Source organism: Phyllostomus discolor, chromosome 7, assembly GCF_004126475.2.
Source record: "Phyllostomus discolor isolate MPI-MPIP mPhyDis1 chromosome 7, mPhyDis1.pri.v3, whole genome shotgun sequence".
Lineage (NCBI taxonomy): Eukaryota > Metazoa > Chordata > Mammalia > Chiroptera > Phyllostomidae > Phyllostomus > Phyllostomus discolor.
The window spans coordinates 136,618,633-136,643,730 of NC_040909.2; the positions used below are offsets into that span (position 1 = coordinate 136,618,633).

Consider the following 25,098-nt stretch of genomic DNA (forward strand, 5'->3'; position numbering starts at 1 on the left):
GTCCTGGGACTGTGGTGTGGCGCCTGCCCCCTGCTGCCGTTGTCCCCCAGGAAGGAAGCCCCACTCCTGAACCCCAAAAATGACTCCCCTGAAGCCGGCACCGTGTCCCCAGCCTGACCCCACGCAGGGGCGCGACCTCAGCCCCCACAGCACGCGGGACGTTATCTGCCGCTGCAGGTCTCCCAGCGAAGGGGCCGCCGGGAAAGGCCGGAGCCGCAGGACCGCGGCCTCCCCCACGCAGACCCAGCATGCTGAACATGAAGAGCTGTCTCCCACAGAACCCGGCTCGTCCCCCGCCTGGCAACTGGGGTGATGGGCCGGAAGGAGAAGCCGGGGGACAGAGCCCGCCCTTCCGGGGGGACCTGACTACTCACCGCTGTGCGACCTGGAGAGACGCACCTGTCACCTGTCTGGTCGCCGTGTCCTCGCCTGCAAACGCGAGGCTAACGCTACGGCCCCGAGACGCTGTGAGAGGCGGCGGCAGGACGGCTGGCAGACGCTGCCGTTTTATTGCTATCGCAGCCTCCTCCGCGCCACCCACGGATCTCACCCTCCATGGCACTAATGACCCCAAACTCGGCCTCTGTCCCGCCACCGCGGCTGCCGCCGCCCTCTGCACTGCCCAGAAACAGTGCTTGGAGTTCACGGCATTCCACCCTTCCCGGACTGTGACCTCCCTGTGTCCAGGTCACCGGCCACCCCCGCCCCTGGCGCCACGGCTGCTGGGCTTAAGCGTGTGAGAGCGCCCGTCTGGGGGTGGGCCCGTGTCCCTGCTCAGTGTGTCCCACTGCCCACACTGCAGGATGAGGAGGCTGCTCCCAGGGGCAGCTGGCCCAGCGACACCCGCCCACTCTGCATCCCTCCCTGACCTCAGGGGCACGGCGGGGTGGGGGGAGCCACCGAGACTGGCCCAAGCACCCCACCCACGTCTCCCTGGAAACAGCCCGCCCTGCCACACGGGATCTCAGTTAATTCGGCACTTGGAGGCCAGGTTGTCGGGGACGCCTCCTGGCACGCGCCCCTCCCAGAACCAGGTGGGTCCCCGGCTCCGGGTCATGAGAGGCGGAGACCCTAAGGGACGGCTCCTCAGGAGGAACGGCCGTCGGAGTGGGAAACCGGTCTGACGTGGTCCGCGCAGGTGTGGCTTTGTTTCCTGTTCAGGCCCTTCACCCACGTGCTCCCCCTCCCCCCGTGGACCTGGTAGTGGCAGGGAGACGAGGAAGGAACGGCCACACGGAGCCCAGGAGGAGGACACAGATTTATTGAGCGCCTGCCGGCGCCGGTGTGTCGCAGACACACGCACACTCGGTGCCGTCCAGTGCAGGGCGGACCGGAAGCACGCGTCCCCCAGCCCCGGCCAGGGCCCGGCCGGCCGGCTGCCCGCCCCCCGGAGAGCCCGGGAGTGGCCGCGGGACCCCTTCCTGGACGATGAGAGCGGGCGGCGTCCTCAGTAAGGTGCGCACGGGTCCTACCACGGCTCGGGAGCCCAGTCAACGTGCGGGGGCTGCCCCTCCACTCCGGCCTCCCCGTCAGCGGTCCAGACCCAGGACCCCACGGGCCACAGCCCACCCAGGGGGCACCACTGCAGTTCCACCAACGCTGGGGAGATGGGTCTGCGGCCCCAGGAGGCAGGAGGCGAGGACACTCCTCGTCTCTGCAAACCCCTGCCCCCGCGTCACTGTCTCTCCTGCGGAGGGTGTCCCGGGGGCGTCTGGGCGAGACCAGAAGCAGACGCTCGCCGACTCAGTCTTTTCAAGTTTCCTTCGGAGGAAAGAGGTAAGGCCGGCCAGGGTCTGGTCGGCCTCCGTAGCACCAAGAGTCTCCTCCGCATGGGCCGCACGGCCCGAGGGGCCGCCAGGAGAGCCGAGAAGCAGGCCTCTGCCCCCCAGGGCACGCTGCCCAACTTCAGAGGTGAGGGCAAGACTCGCAAAGCATGAACGGGTGAAATAATAATAATAATTAATAATATTATTAATGATAATCTGACCGACCGCCAGCTAGCACCTGTTGGTCTTAATAACACGGAGGTCTCTCGAGAAAATAAAACAAAAAACAATAAAAGAAAAAAAAACGAAGAAAGAAAACAGGTGGCTGAAATGGGTCAAGACCTCTGACCTCCTCGGGCTCTGAGTTCAAGTTTCAGAAATCCGCCACAGTCTCCTGGCATTCTGGAATCTTCTAGGGGCCCTTCACGTTCCCCGGGCGGGCGGCGAGGCTGGCGAAGTAGGCGCACTGGGAGGGGTCGCACTGGCCGGGGGGGCCGGGCGGGCCGGGGGGGCCGGGGTGTCCCGCGGGGCCGGTCTCCCCTTGCGGGCCGGGCCCCCCGGGGAGCCCGTCTTTGGCATAGCCGGGCTGCCCGGGCTGACCTGGCCAAGGGGCGAGAGACACGGAAAGAGCGTCAGGTTTCCCCCGGAGCAGCCGCGCCCCAGGCTCACAGTGTCCACCCTGGGTGAACCGGGCACCGTGTAGCAGGAGCCCTGCGACCTTCGGGACAAGGGGTGGCCTTAACTGTCCGGACAAGGACAGCAACCGGGCGCCCCTTGAGAGGAGCAAACACAGGTGGATGGTGGCCAGGTGCGGAGCACACGCTCTGAGTTGGCGGGGGGGGGGGGGGGGGGGGAACTGGCCCTCGGTGTCCTCCCATGACCCTCGGAGAGGCCCCTGCACTGGGGGCGGGCACCAGGGCCTCGTCCTTAACCATCAGCCCCAATTCTCGTGTCCTTAGAGTTGCCTGGAGACATGCCATTACCCAGCATCCAACTTGTCCCACAATTTCTCAGCTTTGTCTGTGTGTCGAACTGCAGGCTGGGCCTGCATCAACTACTCTGCACATCGTGGTCAAAGACGATACGAACAGACTGCAAGCAGCTGACAGGTAGACCAGGTGGACCCGGAGAGCATTACGCATACACACACTTCCATGCCCCCATGCATCTAGCATTGTACTATAACATATAATCAACCTGGCTCCCTTTTTGCTTCGGCGACTGGGAAGCTCAGCGCTAAGGGCTGCAGTTCACCCTAGCAATCAGATTCCTTCTGAAGTCTTAATAATCACATTACATAATCGGAGTCCCCCATAAAATAAACTCGAAGTAGATTGTTACCTTAAAAAGGTCTTTAGACATGTCATGAATATTAAAATTCATGAGTGCTTTTGTAGTCATTATGTAAACAACCTATAGGCTTAATATTCAGAAATCACCGCACGTAATCCCATGAACGAAAATTAAATGAAACCAGACACCTCAGGGATGCGGGGTTCCATGGCACACCGTGCAATTCCTTCCACTTCCCACTCTGCACTGCGTCCCGGCACGCGGGCCGGCTACCCTGCCTCAGCCCTGAGGAAGGCCAGCCCCCAGGTCCAGGCTCTCAGAGAGCATGCCCCTGGCTCCAGGAACAGGCCAGCCCAGGGCCAGCCAGGAATGCCGGCCCCCCGCCCCTTGGCCACCACCCCCAAAAATGCACTCTGAGAAAGAGTCATGGGGTGGTAACAAGAGCAGAGAGGAAGAAAAAGGGTTCCACGTTCACGCGAATTTGGGAGAGGGCCAGCTTCAATTAAACGCATGTGGGTTTTCAGGCAAGCGTCCTCGGCACGGGTGACAAGTTCACGCGCACCAGGAGCAACTACCAGGGACACGCGCGGGTCCCGCACAGTCCGGGCTCGCTCGGTCCCGACTCGGCTTTCTCAGGACCCGTGCCTGGGACGTGACCTCACAGGCCGCGCCTCAAGGACTCCTGGGATGTGCCACGGCCGCCCAAGCAGGTCTGGAGGCCGGCAGAGAAACCAACGTGTTCCCGTGTCCTTGCAGTTGAACCTGACCCCCTCTCCCACCCTTCCCTAGGGCTGGTGGCAATGTGAGCGGGCTCTGGACACCATGCCTACCTGGGATTCCGGGGGGGCCCATCTCGCCTCGGAGGCCGACACCTGGTGAACCTGGGTCACCTTTGGCTCCTCGCTCACCTGGGAGAAAAACCACGATAAGGTCAGAGACAGGACCCCCGCCACCGTCACCCCGAGCAGGAGGTGCAGCACCCGCATTGCGCTGCAGCCTCCATTCAGAACCGCCCTTGCTCACATGCACCCACACCTGGGCCCCTGACTCCCGTTCACACACTCACATGCAAGCACACACACACTCACCCAGAAACATACACACGTGCCCTCTGAAATAACCGGACACTCCCTCCTAAACGCACGCTCAAACACACACACATTGACACGGAGACTCCAGCACATAACTGCCGATTACACGCCCATCCGCACATTCATACAGGTGACTGTGTACATACGCTCGTACACACACACACACACAGACGCCCGCACACTCGCCTGCAGACGCACGTGCTCACACACGCCCGCTAAGGTGGGTCTCCGCGCTATTCCCAAAGCCAGGACTGCCCCCCTGAGGAGGGGTGGGCGGCAGACCAACAGAGTGCCCTGCGCCCCATGGCACACGGCACACGGCACACACCCAGCACTCGCTCTGCTCTCGAGAGGCTGGAAACCTCCTCGGACAGACGAAGCAGTGCAAAGACGCGCTCACGGGACAGGACGGCTAAGCGCCACTGCAGGGGTCAAAGCTGACAGATGTGCGGGGGGTGTGGGGGGAGAGGGCCCACCCAGCCTCGAGGGTGCCCGAGGTGACACTGAGTTAAACTGTGCAGATCCGACGGCCCTGCCTCGGTCTCTCTCTCCGTCGCTCGCCTTCCCAGGAGGTTTCCCTAGCGCCTCCTGCCGACAGCGTGCTTTCTCCTGTGACCCCGAGCAAGCCCTTGCTGGTTCCTGGACACGGGGGAGCCTGCTTTGCTGCTGCTTCCACTGCCCTCGGCCCGTCTCTGGTCTTTCTTTGCCTCACGCTCCCTCAGGAACGACTCCTTCGTGCATTTTGTGTTGTGAGTCACGAGAGGTGGGATTTGGACACGAAGGTAACAAAGCCTTTTCTTTTCAGGAGGAGAAACATTGCAGGGAATGAGTGAGTGAACGAATGAATGAATGAGGAAATGGGCCGTGGAGGGGGGCAGATGCTGGCGCACCCACTGCCCTAGCCCAGGTCACGCGGTGGCAGCTGATACGGCACCACCACGCAGGCTGTCCCCACTCCATTTTCCTGCACCAGGGAGGAGGAGCCAGTGATCAGGGTGGCGGGCGAGGCCCCAGGTCCCTCCTGCAGCTCCCGGAGCTGTGAGCCTGCCGGCACTGGGAGCACCCTCGCCTCTGGGCTGAGCGGGTGCAGTGAGGTGCTATGTCTGGGAGCCGGGCGGTCCGCCACCCGCAGACGGGGCAGGCTGCAGCTCCAGCCGCCTGAGCCTGCCGTGAAGCTGGCACCAGTGCCGTTTGTCTGGACGTCACGCGTCTCGTGCCTCAGTCAGCGCTACGCTCAGGGGGGCCTCTGGTGGGGCTCCCTGAGACCTGAGCCGGGGGACGCAGTGGGGACAAGGGAGCGGACGGACGCCGATGCAACCCTCCGGCAGAAGCACAATCTCACAACCCTGTCGAGCCCGAAAGCCGCTTATGCACACGGAACTAGCCCTCGGTGCCAGCGTTCTGGCTGCCACCAAGCTGCAGGGGGAGGACAGAGTAAACCGTCCCCCCCCCCCCAGGCCCTCCTCAGCCCCCGGGGGACAGCAGCGCAGGTCTCCTCCCGCCCTCACTCACCTTTGGGGCCTGCTGGTCCAGCCGGTCCTTCCAGACCGCCCTGCCCCGGCCGCCCCGGCTCCCCTGTGGGACCAGCCTGGCCCGGAAGCCCGTCTTTCCCAGGGGGCCCCGGGGGCCCGGGGCGGCCCTGAGACGCCTTCACGTGGGCCGGGGGCACCTGCGCCAGGAGGTAGGCGAGTCTGACTGTGGAGGAGGGGGAGACAGAGGACATGTCAGGAGGCGGGGTGAGGGACACAGGCCGGGACGGTGCCTCCCTGCAGAGCCTGGGGTCTCGGGCGCCGTAGCCAGCGAAGCATGGTGTCCTGAAACCACACCGAGGGCCGCCGCCTGGCACGTGAGCACGCCCCCTGCTGGCCCGGCTGACCCGGGGCGGGAGCGGCCGGTGCTGCCACGGCCCCTGGGGCCAGGCTGCTGCCATGTGGCCTTGAACAAGCCACCTGACCTCTCTCAGCCCTCGCCGCCTTGTCTGCAGCCCGGGGGCAGGGAGGTCACCCGCTCCCGGAGGGTCGGCGGGAGGAGGCTGGAGTGGGATGAGGCACGAAAACCGGGCCCAGCACGTGGCGACCAGGGTCGAGGCTCGAGCCACAGCCTCGGCGGAAATGTCGTTGGTCCAGTAGCTGCCAGTTGGGGCCACTGAGGCAGGGGCGAGCTCCCAGCGGCCTGTGTGGGCTTCAGCTTCCGCATCTACGAAGGCTGGGCTGGACGGGGGGTCGTGAATGGCTGTGACCGAGGCCAGACACTCACCTTCCAGCTGCTTCCCGAGCTCCTCCTGGATGAGCCGCCGCAGCGTGTCCAGGGAGGCTGGCTCGCCCTGGGGGGAAGGGGGTGGGGTTATCCCTGTCCCAGGAATTCCCACTGCTACCCAGAGCCCTGGCGTTCGGAAAACCGAGAGGGCCTCCTCGTCACGCGTGCAGCACCATCCCATTCTCAATGCGGCCTGGACTCGGGGCTCCCCGGGGCCCATCCATCCCTCCTGTGCCTTCCTGCACAGGCCGCTCCCCAGCCCTGGGCCCAGGGGTCTGGCCCCGAGTGTCCCCGGGCAAAGGCCTGGTGGCCTCCAGGACCAGCTCACAGCCCGCCGCCCGCATGCATTCGTGACAATTCTCTCTGACCGGCGGGCCACTTGTCCTCCCTGGCACCCAGGGTCTGCTGTCCCTGCCCCCATTTCCGCGGCCCCACAGAGGCGTCCCCTGCAGCCCTGGAGCGCGGCTCACAGGAGCTGAGTGTGTGAGTCGGAGGAGCGCCGTGCGGCCTCGAGGCCCCGGCGGCGACGTGTGACTCTCCCAAGACTCTAAGAGAACGGTGCCCATGCCCATCGGGCAGGCTCCTCCTTTGTCGTCTGAGTCCCTCGGGACTCAGTGCTTGCCTCTCTGGGCAGTGTGTGCCTCCGTGAGGAGGGTGTGTAACTCCAGAGATCTGTCCCTGGGGTGAAAAACGGTCAAAGGACAAAGAAGCTGCCCTACACAGGCCTTTCCTTTTCCCTCAGGAAAAGTGAGACCCCCCCCCCCCCCGGGCAGACAGAGGCGGCTGCGTCTCCCCGGCCCCTCTGCACAGGGCGCTGGGGCCGCAGAGCGCTGCAGCCCGCGGAGCGGAGTCTGGGGGTCTCACTCTGAGTCAGAGCGGGGCCAGGGGGCTACACTTGCACTAACAACCTGTCAGGGGAGGGTCTCCCTGTCCCCGAGGTCAGACAGGGGCTGGGGGGCGAGGTCACCTGCCCCAGGTCTCACAGGTGACTGGACCCTGGAACCCACAGGAGGCCACGCCCCTCCCTGGCCTCCCGCAGGCCCCGAGGAGGAGCCTGGAGCGGACGCAGCCGGCGCATCCTTACCCTCAGTCCCGGGAATCCGGGCTGGCCCGGAGGCCCCGGGGGCCCAGCCGGCCCGCTGTCCCCAGGTGGTCCTTGGGGGCCCATCAGGCCCGTGTGGCCTTTGTGGCCTGGGATGCCAGGGTCCCCAGGCTGGCCATTCCCGCCGGGAGCTCCTTTGTCACCTTTGACCCCAGGGTCTCCCTGGAGGGGAAAGAAGGGTGTCAGCGAGCAGAGGACTGGGGGGCGCCATGTGTCGGCTGCAGGGGACCCCCAACCTTCTGCCTCCCGGAGCACTGGAGTGGCGACCTCAGTCCTGGCACAGAGGCGGCCGCGGTCACCCAGGGAGCCTGCAGGGACAAGACAAGTACTCGGACCCAGTCCAGGGCTCCCTCCACCTGCCTGCCGAGAGAGGCCCACCACGGAGTCTGAGTGCCCAGCTGCCAGCCCGCTTCTGGCCCGGGCTGTCCTCCGTCACGGGGGGACAGTGGCACCCTGGACAGGTAACCTCCTGCTCCTGCCTCTCAGCTCTCAGAGGTACCACAGAGTATGATGCTGCCTGGGACCCTTTGCTCCCCAGCGAGGACCCAGAGTCTGTCGTCCTGGACCACAGGTTTGGAAACCCTGGCAACCGGGGGACTCTCCGGTCTGCTGCCCCGAGTGGCTGGCCAGCAGCTCAGTCGTCTGGTGGCGGGTCTGAGAACACGGGGGTCACATGGCAGCCTCAGGGTCAGTGGGGTGCCACGGCTGGGTGGTGGCAGAGAGAGGGAGAAGTGGGGGGAAGAAGGGAAGGAGGCGGTCACTGGGAAGGGGCTGGCGACGGGCGTGCCCCCGTGGCTGGAGCAGGAAGGCACTCGGAACTGTTAGCTGGGGGACCCCATCACTGGGTGTGGGCCCAGGAGGGAGGGGAGACACAAACCAGTGGGTGAGTCTGGCCCATCCCGGGGGGCTGGGCAGGAGGAGCCTGGGAGTGCGCCCCACACAAAGCCACTCACGGGTCCGTCTGCACTGACTGTGCGGTGACGGCCCTGGGGCGGGGCACCTTCTGTGTTGCATTTGCTTTTTTTTTTAATTTGCACTGTTTAACTATGTGTCTGGATGAGTGTTTTCAACAGTAAGAAAAAGGGCAGTGAGCCCTGGCTGGTGTGGCTCAGTGGACTGAGCACCGTCCTGTGAACCAAAGGGTCGCCGGTTCCACTCCCAGTCAGGGCACGTGCCTGGGCTGTGGGCCAGGTCCCCAGTAGGGGGCGCATGAGAGGCAACCACGCATTGATGTTTCTCTACCTTTCTTTCTCCCTCCCCTCTAAAATGACATAAATAAAAAATCTTTTTTTAAAAAAGAAAAAGAGCAGTGAGTTTAAACCCATATTTAGCCAGATCCGAAGAGGTCGCTAAATGTCTCAGGTGTCACCAGGCCACCAAAAGGCTGTCATCTGTCAGGGACCCTAAACTTGGGGCTGTGAGCGTCCTGATGCTCTGCGCACCCGGGTACCCAGGCCGTCTGGGCTCTGCGGTCCGGCATCTCCTATGCACTGGGCGTCTCAATGCCACTTTGGGGCCAAGGACTTGTCCCCGATTTCACGCGTCCCCGGGAGTGCCGGGCCGGGAGCCTGGCCCTCCCTGGCGGTGGGCCACGGAACCACTTAGTGCGGGAGGCCCGTCTCAGCCTATTGATTAGGCGTCGGAGAAGGCTCGCCCTTGCGGTCTGGACTCCCTGGCTCCCGGCCGAACCCCGAGCCACCCCCGCAGCAAGGACTCCCAGAGGCACCTGTGTGACACTGGCCTGGGGGCGGGGGGACCCTCGGCCCCTTCTCAGCCACAGCCCCCTCCCCTGGCTCCACCCCCAGGAGCCCACAGCCACAGGACGGGGGAGAGAAGGGGACAGAGGTCCGTGAGGGCGTAGGAACCGCTGACATGCTGGGTCTCCTTCCCGGCTGCCTCTGGCCTCGGCGGACAGCCGCTCCTCCCCCCCCTCCATGTGGGAAACACAGAGAAATCTCTGCAGGACCCGGGGGCTGTGTCGGGGGGTGGGGAGGCGGGGGTCTGGCGGTGACGTCCAGGTGGCACAACAGTGTGACGGGGGGGTGGGGGTGGGGAGGGGTGGCCGGCCGACCACACGGAGGCCTGCGGGCACAGCAGGTGTCCCGTTCCCCTGCAGCAGGGACAGCTGCCGCAAGTGGGAGGCTGCTCCCCGCCCCCCTCCCCGCTGGCGTCGCTGCAGAAGTAAATGATTTCCCTCTGTTGTTTTTTTTTTTTTTTTTGGAGGAGTGACATGTAAAGAAAGGCTTTCTGAGCGTAACGCCAAAGCGATTCATTATGGAAAAATCTGTTCCCTTGTCGCCCCCCGTGACAAAGCTGGCTGCGGGCAGACTGGCACTGCGGGACCCGGGCCTGGCGCCACGCGGGCGCCGGCACACGGGGGAGGGGGCCGTCAGAGTCTCAGGCCGCCTGCCTTGGCTGCGACCCGCGATGCCACTTCTCCAAATAACAGCCAGTGCGGCGGGGGTGGGGCGGGGGGAGGAGAGAACCAGAAGACCACCACCAGCGTGGAGGGCCTGCTGTCCCGCAGCTCCGGGGTTCCGGGGGTCCCCGCAGGGGCAGTCGGTGGCTCTCTGGGCCGGCCTGTGCACGAAGCATCTCGGGCCGATGCCCTCGCCGCCCTGCAAAGGCCCCACGCCCACGACTGTGCTCCCACTCACCCTCTCTCCTTTGGGTCCTGCTTCTCCGGGCTTCCCGGGGACGCCCTGCAGTAAAACGCAAGGCAGGGCGGTCACCCCCCAGGGCCGTCCCACCGGCGGGGGCGCCTTCGCCTCTCCGTCCTGCCCGAGCCGAGTGCTGAGGCCAGGGCCCTCCTCCGGGGGCTCCCACTCGTCCGGACACTGCAGGCCGGGTGGGGTCCACCCCCTCCACTCTCCCACCCTCCCAAACCCCCGCCCCAGCCCATGCTCGACCCCCTGCCGAGCCCTCCTGCCCCCTTCCCGGGGCAAGCCCCTCTCCTTAGCACCCTGGGGACCCTGCACGAGTTGGTCCTCCATAGCTGTCCCTGCCCTGCCACTCTGGGTGACCCTCTCCCGTCCCACCGCCATGGGTAGCACCTGTGGCTCTCAACACAGGGGGCATGGGGTCCTTTGCCTGTAGCACACTCCCCGTCTGTTACGGACTCACGTCGGTGCCCCCGCCAGGTCACCTGTGATGGTGTGAGGAGGTGGGGAGTCTTTGGGGGCGACTGGGGGTAGGTGAGGTTGTGAGGGTGGGTCCCCCGTAATGGGATTAGGGAGAGTGGGCCTGGAGACTCAGGGGCCAGCTAGTGTCATTATGGGGGGCCGAATCCAATCCACCACCCTCTTCCCAGACCCTAGGACTCTGCAAAATCAATGTCTGTTGTCTCAGCCACCAAGTCTCTGCAATGCTGGGGCAACCAGCAAGGACACTGTCCCTGTATCTGGGAGGTGGGAACAGGGGTCACAGGGTGACCGGGCAGCAGGAGGCAGGGGCTCCCCTGGAAATGGAGTGGGGTCCGGGGAGAGCTGGGTGCCTGCTCAGAGCCTGCACTGCAGCCACAGGGCACGGGGACCCCGAGAAGGCACCTCGGAGGGCAGCCGGGGGGTCGAGGGGGCTGGTGGTGAGCAGGGGGAGCAGGGGCAGGTCAGGGAGGGAGCGGTGTGCCTGTGAGCAGGAAGCAAGGCTGGGGAGGGGCAGACGCCCCCCCCACACATGGGGCCCTCTGACCTGGCCTCAAGGAAGTCGCCGAACCCTTGTCCAGTTAAGAAAGTAGCCCAAACGGGCAGAGCGGCACAGTCTTCCTCACTCCAAGGCCGTGTGCGGGCTGTGGGGCGGCCAGGATGATCTCCCCTGACCTCACAGTCCTGGGTGTCTCCCCAGCACCCACCCACTCTCTCGCTCGCACTCCGTCACAGGTTGTGGACCTGGGCTGTGGCCCACAGAGCACAGTGACCGGGCGCAGCACTGCGGGGGTGTCCGCTCTGCTTGCCGTGGCCAAGTGGGGGGTCGGACAAGGGGCCAGGCAAGGGCTCTCGGAAACGCGTGCCCAGAGCACAGACGCTGCTGGGGAAGAACTCGACGCATTTCAGAACTAAACGGCCGGAGGGACTGGGGCTCCGACCCCGAGGTGGGGCAGGCAGGGCGGGGGCACCCTGGGCTCCGTCTGCCGTCAGCGCCCTGGGGACCGAGCTCAGGGGCCAGCTGGGAGTGACGTGCTCTCCTGCATGTTCCGGAACCAAGAGCCCCTCCGACTGCTGGGTGGAGGGGGACAGTGGAGGGCAGGGCTGGACACAAGGAAGCCAGAGTGGAGGCGCCTGCACTCGTCCCGGTGGGAGAGGGTGACCGACCGGAAGAGGGTCCCCAGGGGTGGAGACGCAGCGAGCTGGGCAGGGCTGAGCTGGGCTGGACCCAGAGGGATGGGTGAGTGAGGTGCCACATCAAGGCGGCGCCCCTGGCCTGCCCGCAGAATCTGGGGGCCCCTTGCAGATTTAAAATGTGGACTTTGTTCAGAAATCACTAAAGCACCTGTGGGGGGAGCTCGGCTATGCCCAGGGCCCCATAGGAATCCACTGTCACCCCCCGCCCACCGCCACGCCACGAAGCTGGCCCTGCCTCTCCCGCAGGATGGGGTCGCCCACGGGAGAAGATACTTGCCTCCTTGCCTGGCGCTCCCTTCTCCCCGGGCTCTCCCTGTGGGACAGAACATGGCACGGTTAGCTCGGCGGCATCGGCACATGGCCGGTGACAAAGGAGAAGTTCCAGGTGGGGCGGGGCCCCCGGGTCGGGGCTGTGGGCCCCTCACAGGGCTCCCGGGGTGCCCGCCGTAGGAACCATCCGGCAGAGGGAGGGAGGAGACCCCTCCGAGGAGGAAGCTCAGTGAGTGAACTAAGACACCAGGAAGACTCTGGGCTCTGGAGTCGGCCTTCCCAAGTTCAAGTCTTGTCTCCTCCCCATACTGGATCTGTGACTTGGACAACCTCCTTACACCACCCTTAAGCCACCTGTGCCTCAGTGTCCTCCTCTGTGAAATGGGAACAGCAGCCGCACCGGCCTCAGAGGGATGCCACGAGATTTGAATGTGTTAACGCTCATAAAGCGCTCAGAACGGACCACGGGCAGTGGAGGGCACGTCCTGAACGGGAACCCACCCCCAGAGCCCCGCACCTCGGCCCCGTCGGGGTTCCCTGCTCACCGGAGGCCCCCGGGGACCCAGGAAGCCAGGGAGTCCGGGGCTGCCGTTCTCTCCTTTGTTCCCCTTCGGGCCCTGCAGAGGGACAACCGGGTTAACCCTCCAAGGTCAGGGCCGGCTCAGGCAGACTCAGGAGGCCTGTGACCCCTCCGCTCTCTGGAGGCTGGAGACGTCAGCAAGACAGAGGACAAGGTGCTTTCCTGGGAGGGAGGGGCAGGGGGCAGGGAGAGACGTGGGGCACAGGGGGTCCCCACGGTGCTGTCACTGGCTGGGGACCCAGATGGGCAGTGTCTCTGTAAACAATGGCCTTTCCATTCAAAGGAACAGAGATAAAATGGGACAAAATACAGGGTCCGGCACAAATAACACCCCTTTTTTTGTTACAAAATCTTCCATTACAAAAGCATAAGCATGCCATTCTGTACCATCACCATAGCACACTCCAGCACACCGTGTGATGTTTTAGGTGAGACGTTCAAATTAAAGCTGCAAATCATCACACCCGTGTCACTGCCCCACCCACCGCCCTCACGCAGGCGTTGCTTCTGCCGGACCCCGAGTTCAGCACAGCGCCCTGATGCATCCGTGTGTGGCCCCAGGCGCCCTGCCGTGAGGCTCCAGGCGTCTTCCCAACAGGACGCTGAGCGCATGCCCCGGAGGCATCACTCCTTGGGAGAAGCTTTTGGGACTCTTCCAGTTCCAACCTTTCCGGGAAGCCACCGTGTGTGAGTCAGCTCTGGCGGGGCCCACTGCCAGGGGCGTGAGCGCCAGCCTCACGACCCAACCCCCACCCCCCCACCCCGCCCGCTGTGTCGCACCAGCAGCAACAAGCCCCGCAGCAGGGCTCCGGGAGGAGGCCACTGCCTTCCCCACAGAGCTAGACCCCTTCAGGGCAGCTGTCCTGGGCCCCCGGGAAGATGGGGCCCCGTGTGCCTGGGAATGATGAGTTCCCAGAGTGCAGGATCTTCAGTGCTAAAGCCAGGGAGCTTCCTGGCAAACCAGGATAGACTGGTCACCCCAACTTCCAGGGGGACAACAGTTAGGGTCTGCGTGTCGCCCAGTGAAAGTGCTGCCTGACTCACCGCCGTACCCTGAGGGTGGGGTTCTGAACGGGGCTGCCCATGTGGGCAAATTCAAGTGCAGGAGGCTGGGCTGGGCGGAGACTCCCAGCTGGGCCCCGAGTGTGCCACGCCCAGAATCCACCCAACACCCGTCTTCCCCAGCACGTCTCCCCTCTGCCAGACCCGAACCCCAAACCCCGAATCCTTATCCAGTGTCCGGGACGTCACTGACCACGCAGTGCACCCTCCTTCTCCTGTGTGTCCTTCTTCCTTGCCCTCCCTGCCCCCACTCCTACCAGCAGGAGGACCCTTCAGCCAAAGCTGTGTGGCAGCCACTCCCACGCTGGGCTGCCCGCGAACCCTGCTGTCTGACCCCACCTGCTCACCTTCTGAAGACCCCCAACACCGGCGGGGCAACCTCATGACTCATTTGTAAACAGCCTCTAACAGGTTTGTCCCTCAGGGTGCGCTGGGCTGCAGCCCACAGAGAGCCACCCGAGTGAGTGCGTTTACCTTGAACTGTAAATGAGGTCCTTCCTGCCTCCTCCCGCCTCCACAGCCCACGTCTGCCCACGGGCCCCTGTTTTCCCATCTCTGCCTCTGGGGAGGGAGACCCGAGCGAGCGAGCATCTGTGACACGGGCCCCATGCCCTGACCTGTCCCGTAGTGGGGGCGGGTACTCACGGGGTTTCCTGGGGGGCCGGGCTCCCCAGCAGATCCGGGCGGTCCACTCTTACCCTGGCGGAAGAGACAGAAGCGGTCACGCTGCAGGGCCCCTGTGCCCGGGTGTCAGGGCGCAGGATGGTGGCAGGGAGAGGCTGCCGGATGGGGGGCGGGGGGGGGCTGACCTCACACCCAGAGCGGTAACCGGCCCCCCAGGGCTCTCAGTAAGCTGCTTCGTTACCCATAGACGCTCGTGCAAGGAGCTCATAACAGGGAATTCGTAACTGAGTTGCTGTGAATCGACTGAGTCAGCCCGTGCACATGTAAAAGCCTCCCCCGCCCCGTGGTGGGCGGCCGGGCAGCACACGCAGGCAGGACTGACCACGCTGGCCCCCTCGTCCTTCCGCGCAGGTGCCACTTCGAGGAGCAGAGCAAGCGACCGGTGCTGACCCCTCTGTCCTAGCCATGCCGGCCCCCGCTGCCCGGGGGGCATGGCTGCACACCGGTCTGGGCCTGCCCCACCCAAGGGTGCCATACGTCCCCACAAAGCAGATACAGATGCTGAGACATGGGGGACGGGGTGGGGGTGTGGCCTGTCCAGGGTCCTGCCACCGCCCAACACAAAACACAAGGCCCGTTCACTCCAGACTCTGGGACCGACCCTTCCACCCCTGGATGCGCTGACTGGGGGGGGGGGGGGGGGAGTCCTGTGAACCTCTGTGATTTGGTACAGACACTTAGCCAGCAAGCTTCCTGGGAGCGCGGAAGCCAGAACACCCGACAAGGCTCTTGGCTCCACCCCCCACCCCCACCTTGAGGATCAGATGAATTCCTTTTAAGTCTGGAAGCTCAGCCTCTCCAGGCCAGGCGGGGTGGATCCTGTCCTCTGCTCCCCAGGCTCTGCCTGGCCCTTGTCCCTGCCGCCACCGGGAGCAGCCCACAGGCACAGCCAGGGCCTCGGCTCCCCCTGCGCCCAGCACGGAGCACAGAGCACAGAGCCAGACCTGCAGGGGGCGCTCTGCCAGGAGTGCTCCCGGGAACACACGGAGCCCGCTCCCCATGGGTCCTTCCACCCAAGGGCGCGGATGCCCTGCAGTCGGAGAGGCGTGCATTCAGACGTGCCAGCTGCCTGGAAACACGTTACGGGGAGAAGATGCCAACCCTGCCCGGGCCCTTCCTGCACGCCAGGCCCACGTGCAGCGGCCCGCCGCACACAGCAGAGGCAAACACCGTCGTGCACAGAAATGCGATGCCACCGCCTGAAAGGGAAGGGGCGCTTCGAACGCAGCCGACACAGCGCCCACCTCTCGCTGCCCCGGCCTCGGTGAGGACGCGGCCTGTCCGTCAGGGGTCATAGAGACGGCCTCACGAGGGCACATGTGATCGGGGGGTGCATCTGCCTCACCTCACCAGATCCCACCAGAACCACATCCTGCTGCTGTCTTCCCCCCCCCCCGCCCCCCCCCCCCCCGTGGCGCAGATGAGGAAACCGAGGCAGCAGGAAGCGCAGGGCCGGCCCGCCTGCGGGGCCGCCCCCACCCACCCCTTCCAGGGACGGCGGCGCGCCCCTCCTCCCCGCCCCTCCCTCCGCCCGCCCACCGACCCATCTGTGCGCCTCTAAAAATACGCGCCTCGGCTCATCCCTGAGCTAATTTTACCTCCCCTCCTCCTCCCCCTGGTCCTCTCTGTCTGCAGGGGGATAAGGGCCAAGACGCACTTGCTCAGGGCCGGCACAGCGGCGCGGACAGGAGGGGCAGCTCTGGGCTGCCGCCTGTCACCTGTGCGCCAGAGTCCGTCTGGCTGGGGCCGAGACCTGGCTCCCTCCTGGGCCTCAGGCCACTTCTCAGAAGCCCAGGCCTCGGGAGCCCCTCAGGATCTGTGGCTGCCAGGACCCGAGGCCACACACAGCACCCCCTCAATGGCTCTGGACTCCAAACTCTGGCCCGGTGACCGTTTCGAGGAGGAGATATCGAAAACACAGGCCCGGGAAGGTGCTGGATGAAGCTGCAGACGTGAGCTGAACAGGCCTGAGCCCAGATCCGGGCTCCGCCCACCCCTCGGCGGCTGCGTGGGCTCGGGCAAGGCCCCCGGCCTCCCCGAGCCCGAGTCTCTCCTCTGTGAGCATGGCAGCAACAGCGCCCGCCACTGCCCGGGGTGTGGGCAGGGCTCGGGCATGAGTGCTAAGCAGCGGCCGTCTGCCTGGTCGGGGAAGCCCGGGTAGCACTCCCACACCAGCTGGTGAGAATGAGGTCGCTGGAGAAAAGCTGGACCCCGCTTTATGGCATTCAAGAAAATTCTTACTCAGTGAACGCCAGCCATTGACTGTTGGTTACAGATTCTCTACGACGTCCCTCCGCGTGGATGGGGACAAGTCAGAAAACCATGAGACTGCCTTCGGGGACCCAGGCCGTTGGGGCCAAGCCCCGCCTCCTGCAGGGGGCCTGGGAGGTCCTTCCCGGCCTCCCCGGGGCCTGGCGCCAGCATCCGGCACCTCGTATACCTGTCCTGGGGCATCCACTGTTCCCAACACAACCCTCCCTCAGCCTCACCTGTGCCCCCAAAAGCACCTGCATGCATTGGGGGCCGTTGAGTGCCACTCCACAGCCCGGGAGGGGAACAGAGCCAGGGGACCACCCTCCTCCGGACCAGATGGCGTGGGGCTCCCGGGCCCTCACTGCAGGCCCTGGCCACTGTCCATTCTCTTCCCTGGATGGACTTGCTGGATTCTGACCACCTTGCCCCATTGACAGGTGAGGAAGCTGAGGCCCCGGAGAGGGGAAGGACCTCACCCAGCCCACATGAGGCGGAAGAGGGGGCAGGCGCTGAGCCCAGACAATGTAACCCCGGACCCTGGATGCAGACCCCGACGCCAGGACAGAAGGGGCGCAGGGGTGCCACTGCGGGCCTGGGGCTGTCTCGGTGCCACCACACCCCTTCCCGAGAGGCCCCTGTGGGGCGCCGACGTCACAGCCACACCTCACGCGTGTCTCAGTCTGGGTGCACGTGTGTTTGATCTACGAAGAGTCTTGGGTACCCCAAGAACCAACGTGTGCCCCTTGGGGGGTGGCACCCCTGGGAATGCATGCCCCAGGGGGCCTAGGCCCCTGCCGCGTGGGTAGATGATTCCAGGAAAGAGCCCAGGGGATGGGGGTGAGAGTGGGGGGCCACTCGGGGGCTTCAGGCAGGGACTGCTGAGTCACACTGACGCTTCTACAACACAGAGGGCCACCAGGACGAGCCGGCCACACGCCACCGTCACCACGGTCACAGGCCCTGCCCAAACAGGGTCTCCAAGCCAAACTCACCGGCAGGCCCCTCAGTCCCTGGGGGCCCTGTGGCCCTGCGGGTCCAGCGTCGCCCTGGAACAGAGACAGAGTCCAGTTATCGCGGGGTCACTGCAGGTAGACCTCGGCGGCTCGGTCCAATGTGGGCCAGAGTTCACCACGTCTCCCCTTAAAGGGGCCACACACTGTGTCCAACACGTTTCCTTGTTGACTGCCACTGCCGCCACGGCCGCCACGGCCAGCCCATCTCGTGCAGCTGAGTGAGCTCGTGAGTGAGTGAACTCACCCATCCGCTCGCCGGCTCACTCAGGGCTCCCTCCGGTCCCCCGGGGGCTACAGGAGCGCCACCCCGACTTGGGGGAGCCCCCAGGGAAGGCAAGCGCTCCTGGGCGTCTGTCTGCTCCCGTCCACTGGGCTGTCACCCGGACCTGTCCCCGCCGCAGTCCCCACAGTGGCAACAATGTCCCCCACGTGTGCAGCGCCTCCTCGGGGACAAAGCAGTGGCGGTTCACCACCGCCACCTCTCGTGGACTTCCCCGGGTGGACAGGGAAGCTCCCACAGAGAGCAGGGTCTGGGGCACTCCAGGGAAGGGATGGCAGGCAGAAAGAGTCGGACGGTGACCAGGAGGGAAGGGCGCGCTGCCCACCACCTGGCGTCCTGGGGTCCTGTCCCAGTGGCACCCTCCCCTGCCCTGCCCTGCTGGCCGGGGGGTGCCTGGCAGCCCCCCTTCTGTAAGCACAAGGGGGTGGGGTGGCCATGCCAGGATTTTCAGACTGCCCATGGGGGTCTGAGGCGCCCTTGGGGGCCCAGGCAGCTGCTCTTAGCTGCGTGCAGGGGACCCCACACAGTATCCAAGTTTAATAAAATGGATCCTGCTGCTGAGGAATGACGTGGCAATGGACGGGATTTCTTCTAAGACGCTTCCCAGGCCCCAGACTTACATCTTTTCCCGGAGACCCCTCCCGGCCGGGGGGTCCCATGGCACCAGGCTCTCCCTAGGTGGGAAAAGCAGAAACAAAATACCTGCGGTTAGAGAGGAAGGCCCGGAACTCCAGCTGCCTCAACCAGCGTCTCTGAGCATCAGAGCAGGGGGAGGACCCAGGAGCAGGCCCGCCAGAAAGCGCCCACGGAGTCCAGGCCCCCCACCAGGGTCTGCGGGGCCCCGAGGCCAGTGTGGGCCTGGTCACGTGCACCTCTCTGAGCTGCTGGGACACCAGCTGCAGGGGCGCACACACCTGCCCGAAGTTCTGCCTCCTCTCCCGCTGACCCATGTGACCTTCCTGCACCCCCCTTCCTCACCTTACCCAGGACATGGCAGGGCTCCGCCCCGGGGACATGGCTGCCTGCCACTCAGGGCATTGGGAAGAGAGGGAGGGAGCTACGGGACAGGAAAGCAGGCCGCTGAGCTCTGGGCCCGGGGAGAGTCGCCCTGTCCTCTGGCCTCGGGTGCACAGCTCAGCCCGTGACCGCACGGGACTCCAGGCTGATGTGGTCCAATCGGTTGTAAGCCAGAGTCTGCCCCCGGCCCCGGGAGAAATGCCCAGGGCCACTGGAGCAGGAGGGCAGTGCCGCTTCCGGCTTCTCTCGGGTGGCCAGGCACCGCACCGGCCTGCAGGGCCCAGCGCCCAGTGTCTGGAAGCTGGGACAACCTCCAGGGCCAGACAGCCACTTACCCGGGGTCCGGGCGCGCCAGAATCGCCCGTGTGTCCCTTGAAGCCCTAGGAGAAGGAGAACACGGTTATTCTACCGCAGAGCAGGCTGGCATGGGGCAGGGGCAGGCGCCTGGCTGGGGGTGGGGGGCTGGTCAGGGGAGGGGGTCCAGCCAGACCCTGACTCCCCCTCACCCAGACGGACAAGCTGCAAGGTGCGGGGCCCTGCTGTGTGCCCAGCACCGGCCGTGTCCCAGAAGTGTCCTTGACGCCTGCTGACCGGGGGCGAGGCCCTTCCCCCCGGCTCAGCCCGCAGCATGGGCGGGGCTGCAGGGGGTGCCCTGGCTATTAAATAAAAGCCAGGTGAGTTATTGGTTGTTTTTTGTTTTTGTTTTTGTTTTGTTTTACAGAAAAAACACACTAAGGAAAGAGAACTAGCATTTTGACCTCCTTGCCGGATAACTGAATTTTAAAAGATTTTAATTTTCATTAAAAATCATATTTCCCCAAAAAACAAATTTAAGAAATTGTGTAAACAATTTTAAAATTATGGAGTAAAGCATTTAGCAAAAAAAAAAAAACCCACAAGAAACTCAACAACCCCAAAATACATAGATTGAGTTCACTTTTATAGAAAAATGCCTTACTTACATCATTAATAGTTTGACAACTAGGTTTGGATATGTAAATGTTGTAACTCATGCACAGAAGAAAAGACCAGAAAAAATACCCTAAAATTTTAATCAAGCTTTTCCTCTGTGTGTGGTAGAATTACAAGTAATGAGATTTTCTCCTCTATCGAATTATTTTTGGTATTTTTCTAAGTATTACCATCATCATCGTTACTGTTTTGCAACAAGAAAAGGGTTACTTTTTCAGCTGGTAAAAAGCTCTCAGCTGTGAAAATGTTCAAAACTAAAGCCGACTCCTGTTTAGGTTCTCTCATCGGAGGAAGCCCATTAAAACGACAACGAATAGGACGAGGCCAAAGGAAAACGCGGGTCAGTGACCTCATCACGGTGGTGGCAATTTGGGAAGTAACTTCCACAGCCGTGGGCTCTGAAAGAACCGAATTTGTCACGTCGGAACCCCGAAGTCTCGAAGGAGAGGAACTCTGGACCCCGGGGTCGGGCAGTGGGGGTCATCTCCACGCACCGTGTCAGCCACATGGTCCATGGCTTTATTCCACCAGGGGTACACATGCATGCACACGCATACACCCATGCACACGCATGCACACATTCACCCACATACACGCATACACACATTCACCCATGCACATGCACACACACATACACCAACACACACATACACACATTCACCCACGCACATGCACACACCCACACACACGCATGCAAACACATACACCCACACACGCGCATAGGGCACTTACGGGGGGGCCTCGGGCACCCTCGGGTCCTGGCAGCCCTGGCTCTCCGGCCTTGCCCTGGGAGTAAGGAGGAAAAGAAGGGCGTGAGGTTGGCATTTCAAGGACCGTCCTGTGTATTCCCGCCTGCCTGGGCCCCCACGTCCCCACAGGCCCGCCACTGTCCCCTGTCGGCCCGTCCCCTGGCTCCATGCTCCGCTGTTACCCACACGAGTCCCCACCCTGGCCCCCGGCGGGCTACATCCCGGTCTCCCTGGGGAGGGCTGGTTACGGAGTGTCATCTCCATGGTGACGAGTCCCCGGACCCCTTTGCCTTCTCAGACGTGCTCTGGGCTGGCTGAGAAATTACGTCCACACCCTCGCTGCAAATGACTCCATTCCTGCCCACGAAACCACTCAAGGCAGCTGGTGACTACCACACCTCACAGACGGGGCCCCGAGGCTCCGAGAGGCTCGGCCGAGGTGACGAAGGGCAGGCCAGCCCGCACCCCGGCTGCATCGGACCCCGGAAGGCCGCTCCGCTCACCCCAGCAGCTCCCGCCTGACCTGGCCCTGCAGTCCCCCAGCTGCCCCCACCCCACCTTCTGGGCACTGCACAGAAGCTGCGGGGACCCCTCTGCTGCTCAGCCTCCTGCGCTGCCAGCAGCTCCGTGCTGCCCTGGGGAGAACCGGCCACGCACAGAAGCCAGGGAGCGACGGGCACTAACGTCCAAACAAAGTGGTCAGAGGGGCTGGGGCGCGGAGGGGCGGGACTGTGGGTGAGCCGCCAGGTCTGCCGGGGGCTGCGCAGTGGCCTGGCCCCGCCCTCCGAGTAGCTGGGGGTGCGCCCGTTTCCCCAGAGTGGCCCCTCCCTGGCACAGCGGGTAACCACGAGGGTCAGAGGGGGCCCACTGGTGCAGGGAGGAGGGAGAAAGAAGCCCAGCTGGACTCGGAGAAAACCTTGCAGAGAGAAGGAGGGTGGGCATCAAGCTCGGCTCCCAGGCCGGTTTTCGGTCGGTGTCGTTCGTCTAAGCCCAGCCGCGTGATCTCAGGGTGGCCTTTCCCTTCGTGGATCTGCCCCTCAGGTGCACACTCAGGACAGTCCTGCCTCTCAGGTGTCTGTGACCATCCGTGGGAAGAGGGGCCCGGCCTGGCCCCTAGTCAGGCAGAGCGGCCACCCTATTTCTGGCCCAAGTTAGCAGCAGAAAAATGCAGCCAGCCAGCCACCGTGGAGGGTTCTCCACACGCCAGGTGCAGGTGAACGCTCGTGTGATCACATCACCGACTCCTCGTCGTAGCGGGTGAGGGAGGGGGGCCGCTCTCCCTCCGACACAGAGAGGGCGGCTGATCTGCTCCTGGTCGGCCGGCCGGCAGGGGCGCTGAGCCAGGCCTCTTGGCTCCGGGGCCTCTGTACCTCATTCTGAATTATAATTATTGTTCCAGTGACTCCTCATGGAGGTGACGCAGCAGGCAAGTCAAAAGGCTGCCACCTAACCGTCTGTCTGTGCATCCACCCATCCAGTTGTCCATCCGTGTATCCATCCATCCATCCACTGTCTACCTATCCATCCGTGTCCCCAAAGTATAGAAACTGAGTAAGTCAAACTACAGAGGGACCACCTGCCGCCTCTATCTGCCGCCCGGCCCCGCCCTTGCTCACACGGGAGGGCGCCTGTCCTCTGTCGGACACACGGCTCCTGCCGGACGGAAGGCCATGCACAGACGGCCCCTGTGTGCAGACTGTGAGGTGTGTAAGCCCAGGGCATGGAACCGAGGCTCCGGGAGAACCCCCGCCCCCGTCAGGACAGGCTGCAGCGCACTGCTGGGCAGTGCGGGCTCCCACGCCCCGGCCGGGGTGTGCACCGGCTGCAGGCCTGTCTCACGGGTCCTCTCGGGCGCCCAGCAGGGCAGAGCCGGCTGCCCGCTGGACAGATTCACCCCCTGGCCTGCAGTCAGGGGCTTTCCCTTCCTCGTTTCCCTTCCTCCCGCCCTCTGTGCTCCCTGGGGTCGCCCCCAGCATGCCGCCAGCCTTCAAACCCTCATCTGCAGTCTGCTCTTAGGGGGTCCCTGAGGTCCCCTGTTCCTGGGCCCAGGCCCTCGCAAGCAGCTCGGAGTGACAAACGTCAGGACGGCCACAGGCTGATGTCCCAGAATGAACTGATCAGTGAACCCAGGAGTGAGAGTCCCTGATTCCCACCCGCCCGGGGCCAGGAGACCAGCCTGCAGCCCCGTGCTCCAGCTCACCCAGAGCAGGCCCGGTCCTAGACCGGTCTGTGCCCCGTGCCTGGCGCGGGCCTTTCTGGAAAAGGCCTTCCATGGAGAGACCCCGCGGACCAACAGCCTCAGGGATGCTGTGCCATCGCACCAGCCCCTCAGGACAGCACACCGCGCTGTGGTTCGCTCCCAGCTCTCTGCACTCCTGAACCCCAGGGCCCCCACTCCCCCGTCACTCGGATCGAGGCTGCCTGGGGCAGTTAAAAACATGCAGAGGAGGGGCAGACGGGGCCAGGGCCCAGGCTGTGATTCTGTCTGGTTCCCGTGGCTCCGGGCCTACCACCTCCTGCCCCGGGACCCAGCATCCTCAGCTGCACAGTGGGGACAGCAGCATCTACCCAGCAGGCTCGCTGGCACAGAAAACACCTCCCCTGGTGCCCGGGGCCGAGCAGCCCCCCGGTGTGGCACGGCTGTTCCCGAGGGGGTGCCACCCTGGCCCAGGAATGGTAGGAATTCAGAGTCTCTCACCGGCTCTCCGGGGGGACCGGGCTTCCCGTCTCGGCCCTCCTTGCCTTCCGCTCCCTGCAAGAGAACCTCGAATGCGTGACGTGTCCGAAGGCCCCACGGGGGAGGGGAGGCCCCACGGGGGAGGGGAGGATACACAAGGCTCCAGTGGCCTGCAGAAGCAGTTCACCCAGCAGAACAAGGTGGGTGCCCTGGTTCCTCCCCAACCCCCAGGTTCCGGCTCGGGTGCCAGCCTGCAGCATCTGGCATGGAATGAAAAAGCAGGGCATTGCAGTGGTTCCTTTATCATCGCTGTCGGTCTAGAAAAGACAGCTCAGGACACGTCCGTGAGGTTGGACGTGGGGTGACAGGGCCTCGTATCTGGGGCCTGGGTTGACCGAGGTGGTAGGAGGGGAGAGGCGGGTGCTGAGGAAGATGAGGAGGAGGCTGCACGGCACACAGGACAGCCCTCTGCACAGGCCCTGGAGCCCACGAGGGGCTGGGAAGGCCCAAGGCCCCCGCTGCTCCCCAGGGGCGACGAGAGGGCTTCCTGGGCAAGCAGAAATGCACTCGCAAAGGCCCTGTGGCACGAGAGGGGGAGATGCCAGGTGTCCTGGGAGCCAGAAGTGAGCCAGTGAGGCTGGAATGTGAGAATGCACCTTGGGGGCAGGCCGAGGTCTGTGGCCAGTGGGGCCCCGGATGCAGGCCCAGGCCAGGCCGGAGCCTTGCATGAGGCCTCGCTCTCAGCAGGGGCCCCCGGCCTCTCTGGACCAGCCTTCTCTTCTCGCTGACACGGAGGAGGGCCCCGCCGCAGGGGGAGGCTGTGGAGGTGACCAGCCCCAGGCAACGCTGGGGGACAGTGACCTCGCAGCTTGTGTGGAGACCCTCAGACGTGACGGAACTGGGATGGGAGAACCACACTTCTGGGGACCGTCACCCAGGAATCAGAAAGGCTCTCTGCGTGCAAGTCAGGCCATCACAGATCTGACAACCAGCCGCAAGGGGTGCGAGGCGACAGGAGCATGGCAGTGCGCACAGGACGGGGCGTTCACTGGACAGAGTGGGGGGAGAACTTCCGACCACGTGACAGCCGTGTGGAAAACAGAAAATGTGCACGGTGTCACAGTTGTCACCTCAACCACGTGTGCACACGCATGCACGTTCTGGCCGTCTCCCTGTGTGGGTGTGCGGGGGCTCTCTATGCACACAGACATATGTGCACATGCACACATGTGTGTGTGGAGAGAGGTCAAGATGCTATTTAAAGGTGAACAACAAATGCACACATAAAAGAACAATGCTGAGATGCCCTGCACCAAAAAGTTAATTCTCTATACTGGCTCTTTTTCCCCTCATCCCCTACAGCACACACACCGCCCCACACCCCCAGGGGCCATGCCTGCCGCCCTGATGGTGACAGGCACTGTAGCCTGCTGATCTGCGCGGCAGCAGAGAACCCAGATTCCCCCCACCTTTGGTGGCACTTACGGGGACTCCGGGGAACCCAGGCGGGCCTGCGGGGCCGGGAGGACCTTCTTTCCCCTAAAAGATCCAAGACACAAAAACGCCGTTACACCTCCCGGGGAGGCTTTCTGCGAGGATGTGATGTCACACGGGAGGGAGGGGTCTCTGGGGAGAAAGGGAGGGGGCTCTGCCCCGACCTCCTGCCTTTCTGGGTGTCACCCCCCCCCCCGGCAGC

The 25,098-nt window shown here is 64.1% G+C and overlaps 1 protein-coding gene across 1 annotated transcript in view; it reads right to left on the reverse strand.

Moving 5' to 3' along the window:
* Window positions 1-1,697: 1,697 nt before the first annotated feature.
* LOC114514440 (collagen alpha-1(XXII) chain-like) overlaps window positions 1,698-25,098 on the reverse strand; it is a 147,848-nt gene continuing 124,447 nt past the window's right edge. The window contains exons 48-62 of the mRNA XM_036031682.1: window positions 24,888-24,941; window positions 23,424-23,477; window positions 20,709-20,762; window positions 19,340-19,384; window positions 18,608-18,661; window positions 17,687-17,740; window positions 14,403-14,456; window positions 12,661-12,732; window positions 12,123-12,158; window positions 10,166-10,210; window positions 7,491-7,670; window positions 6,407-6,473; window positions 5,663-5,845; window positions 3,890-3,967; window positions 1,698-2,366 (exon numbers count right to left, since the gene is read on the reverse strand). Of these exons, the coding sequence (XP_035887575.1) occupies window positions 2,179-2,366; window positions 3,890-3,967; window positions 5,663-5,845; window positions 6,407-6,473; window positions 7,491-7,670; window positions 10,166-10,210; window positions 12,123-12,158; window positions 12,661-12,732; window positions 14,403-14,456; window positions 17,687-17,740; window positions 18,608-18,661; window positions 19,340-19,384; window positions 20,709-20,762; window positions 23,424-23,477; window positions 24,888-24,941 (1,218 nt within the window). The 3' untranslated portion in view covers window positions 1,698-2,178. The remainder of the gene's footprint in view (window positions 2,367-3,889; window positions 3,968-5,662; window positions 5,846-6,406; window positions 6,474-7,490; window positions 7,671-10,165; window positions 10,211-12,122; window positions 12,159-12,660; window positions 12,733-14,402; window positions 14,457-17,686; window positions 17,741-18,607; window positions 18,662-19,339; window positions 19,385-20,708; window positions 20,763-23,423; window positions 23,478-24,887; window positions 24,942-25,098) is intronic.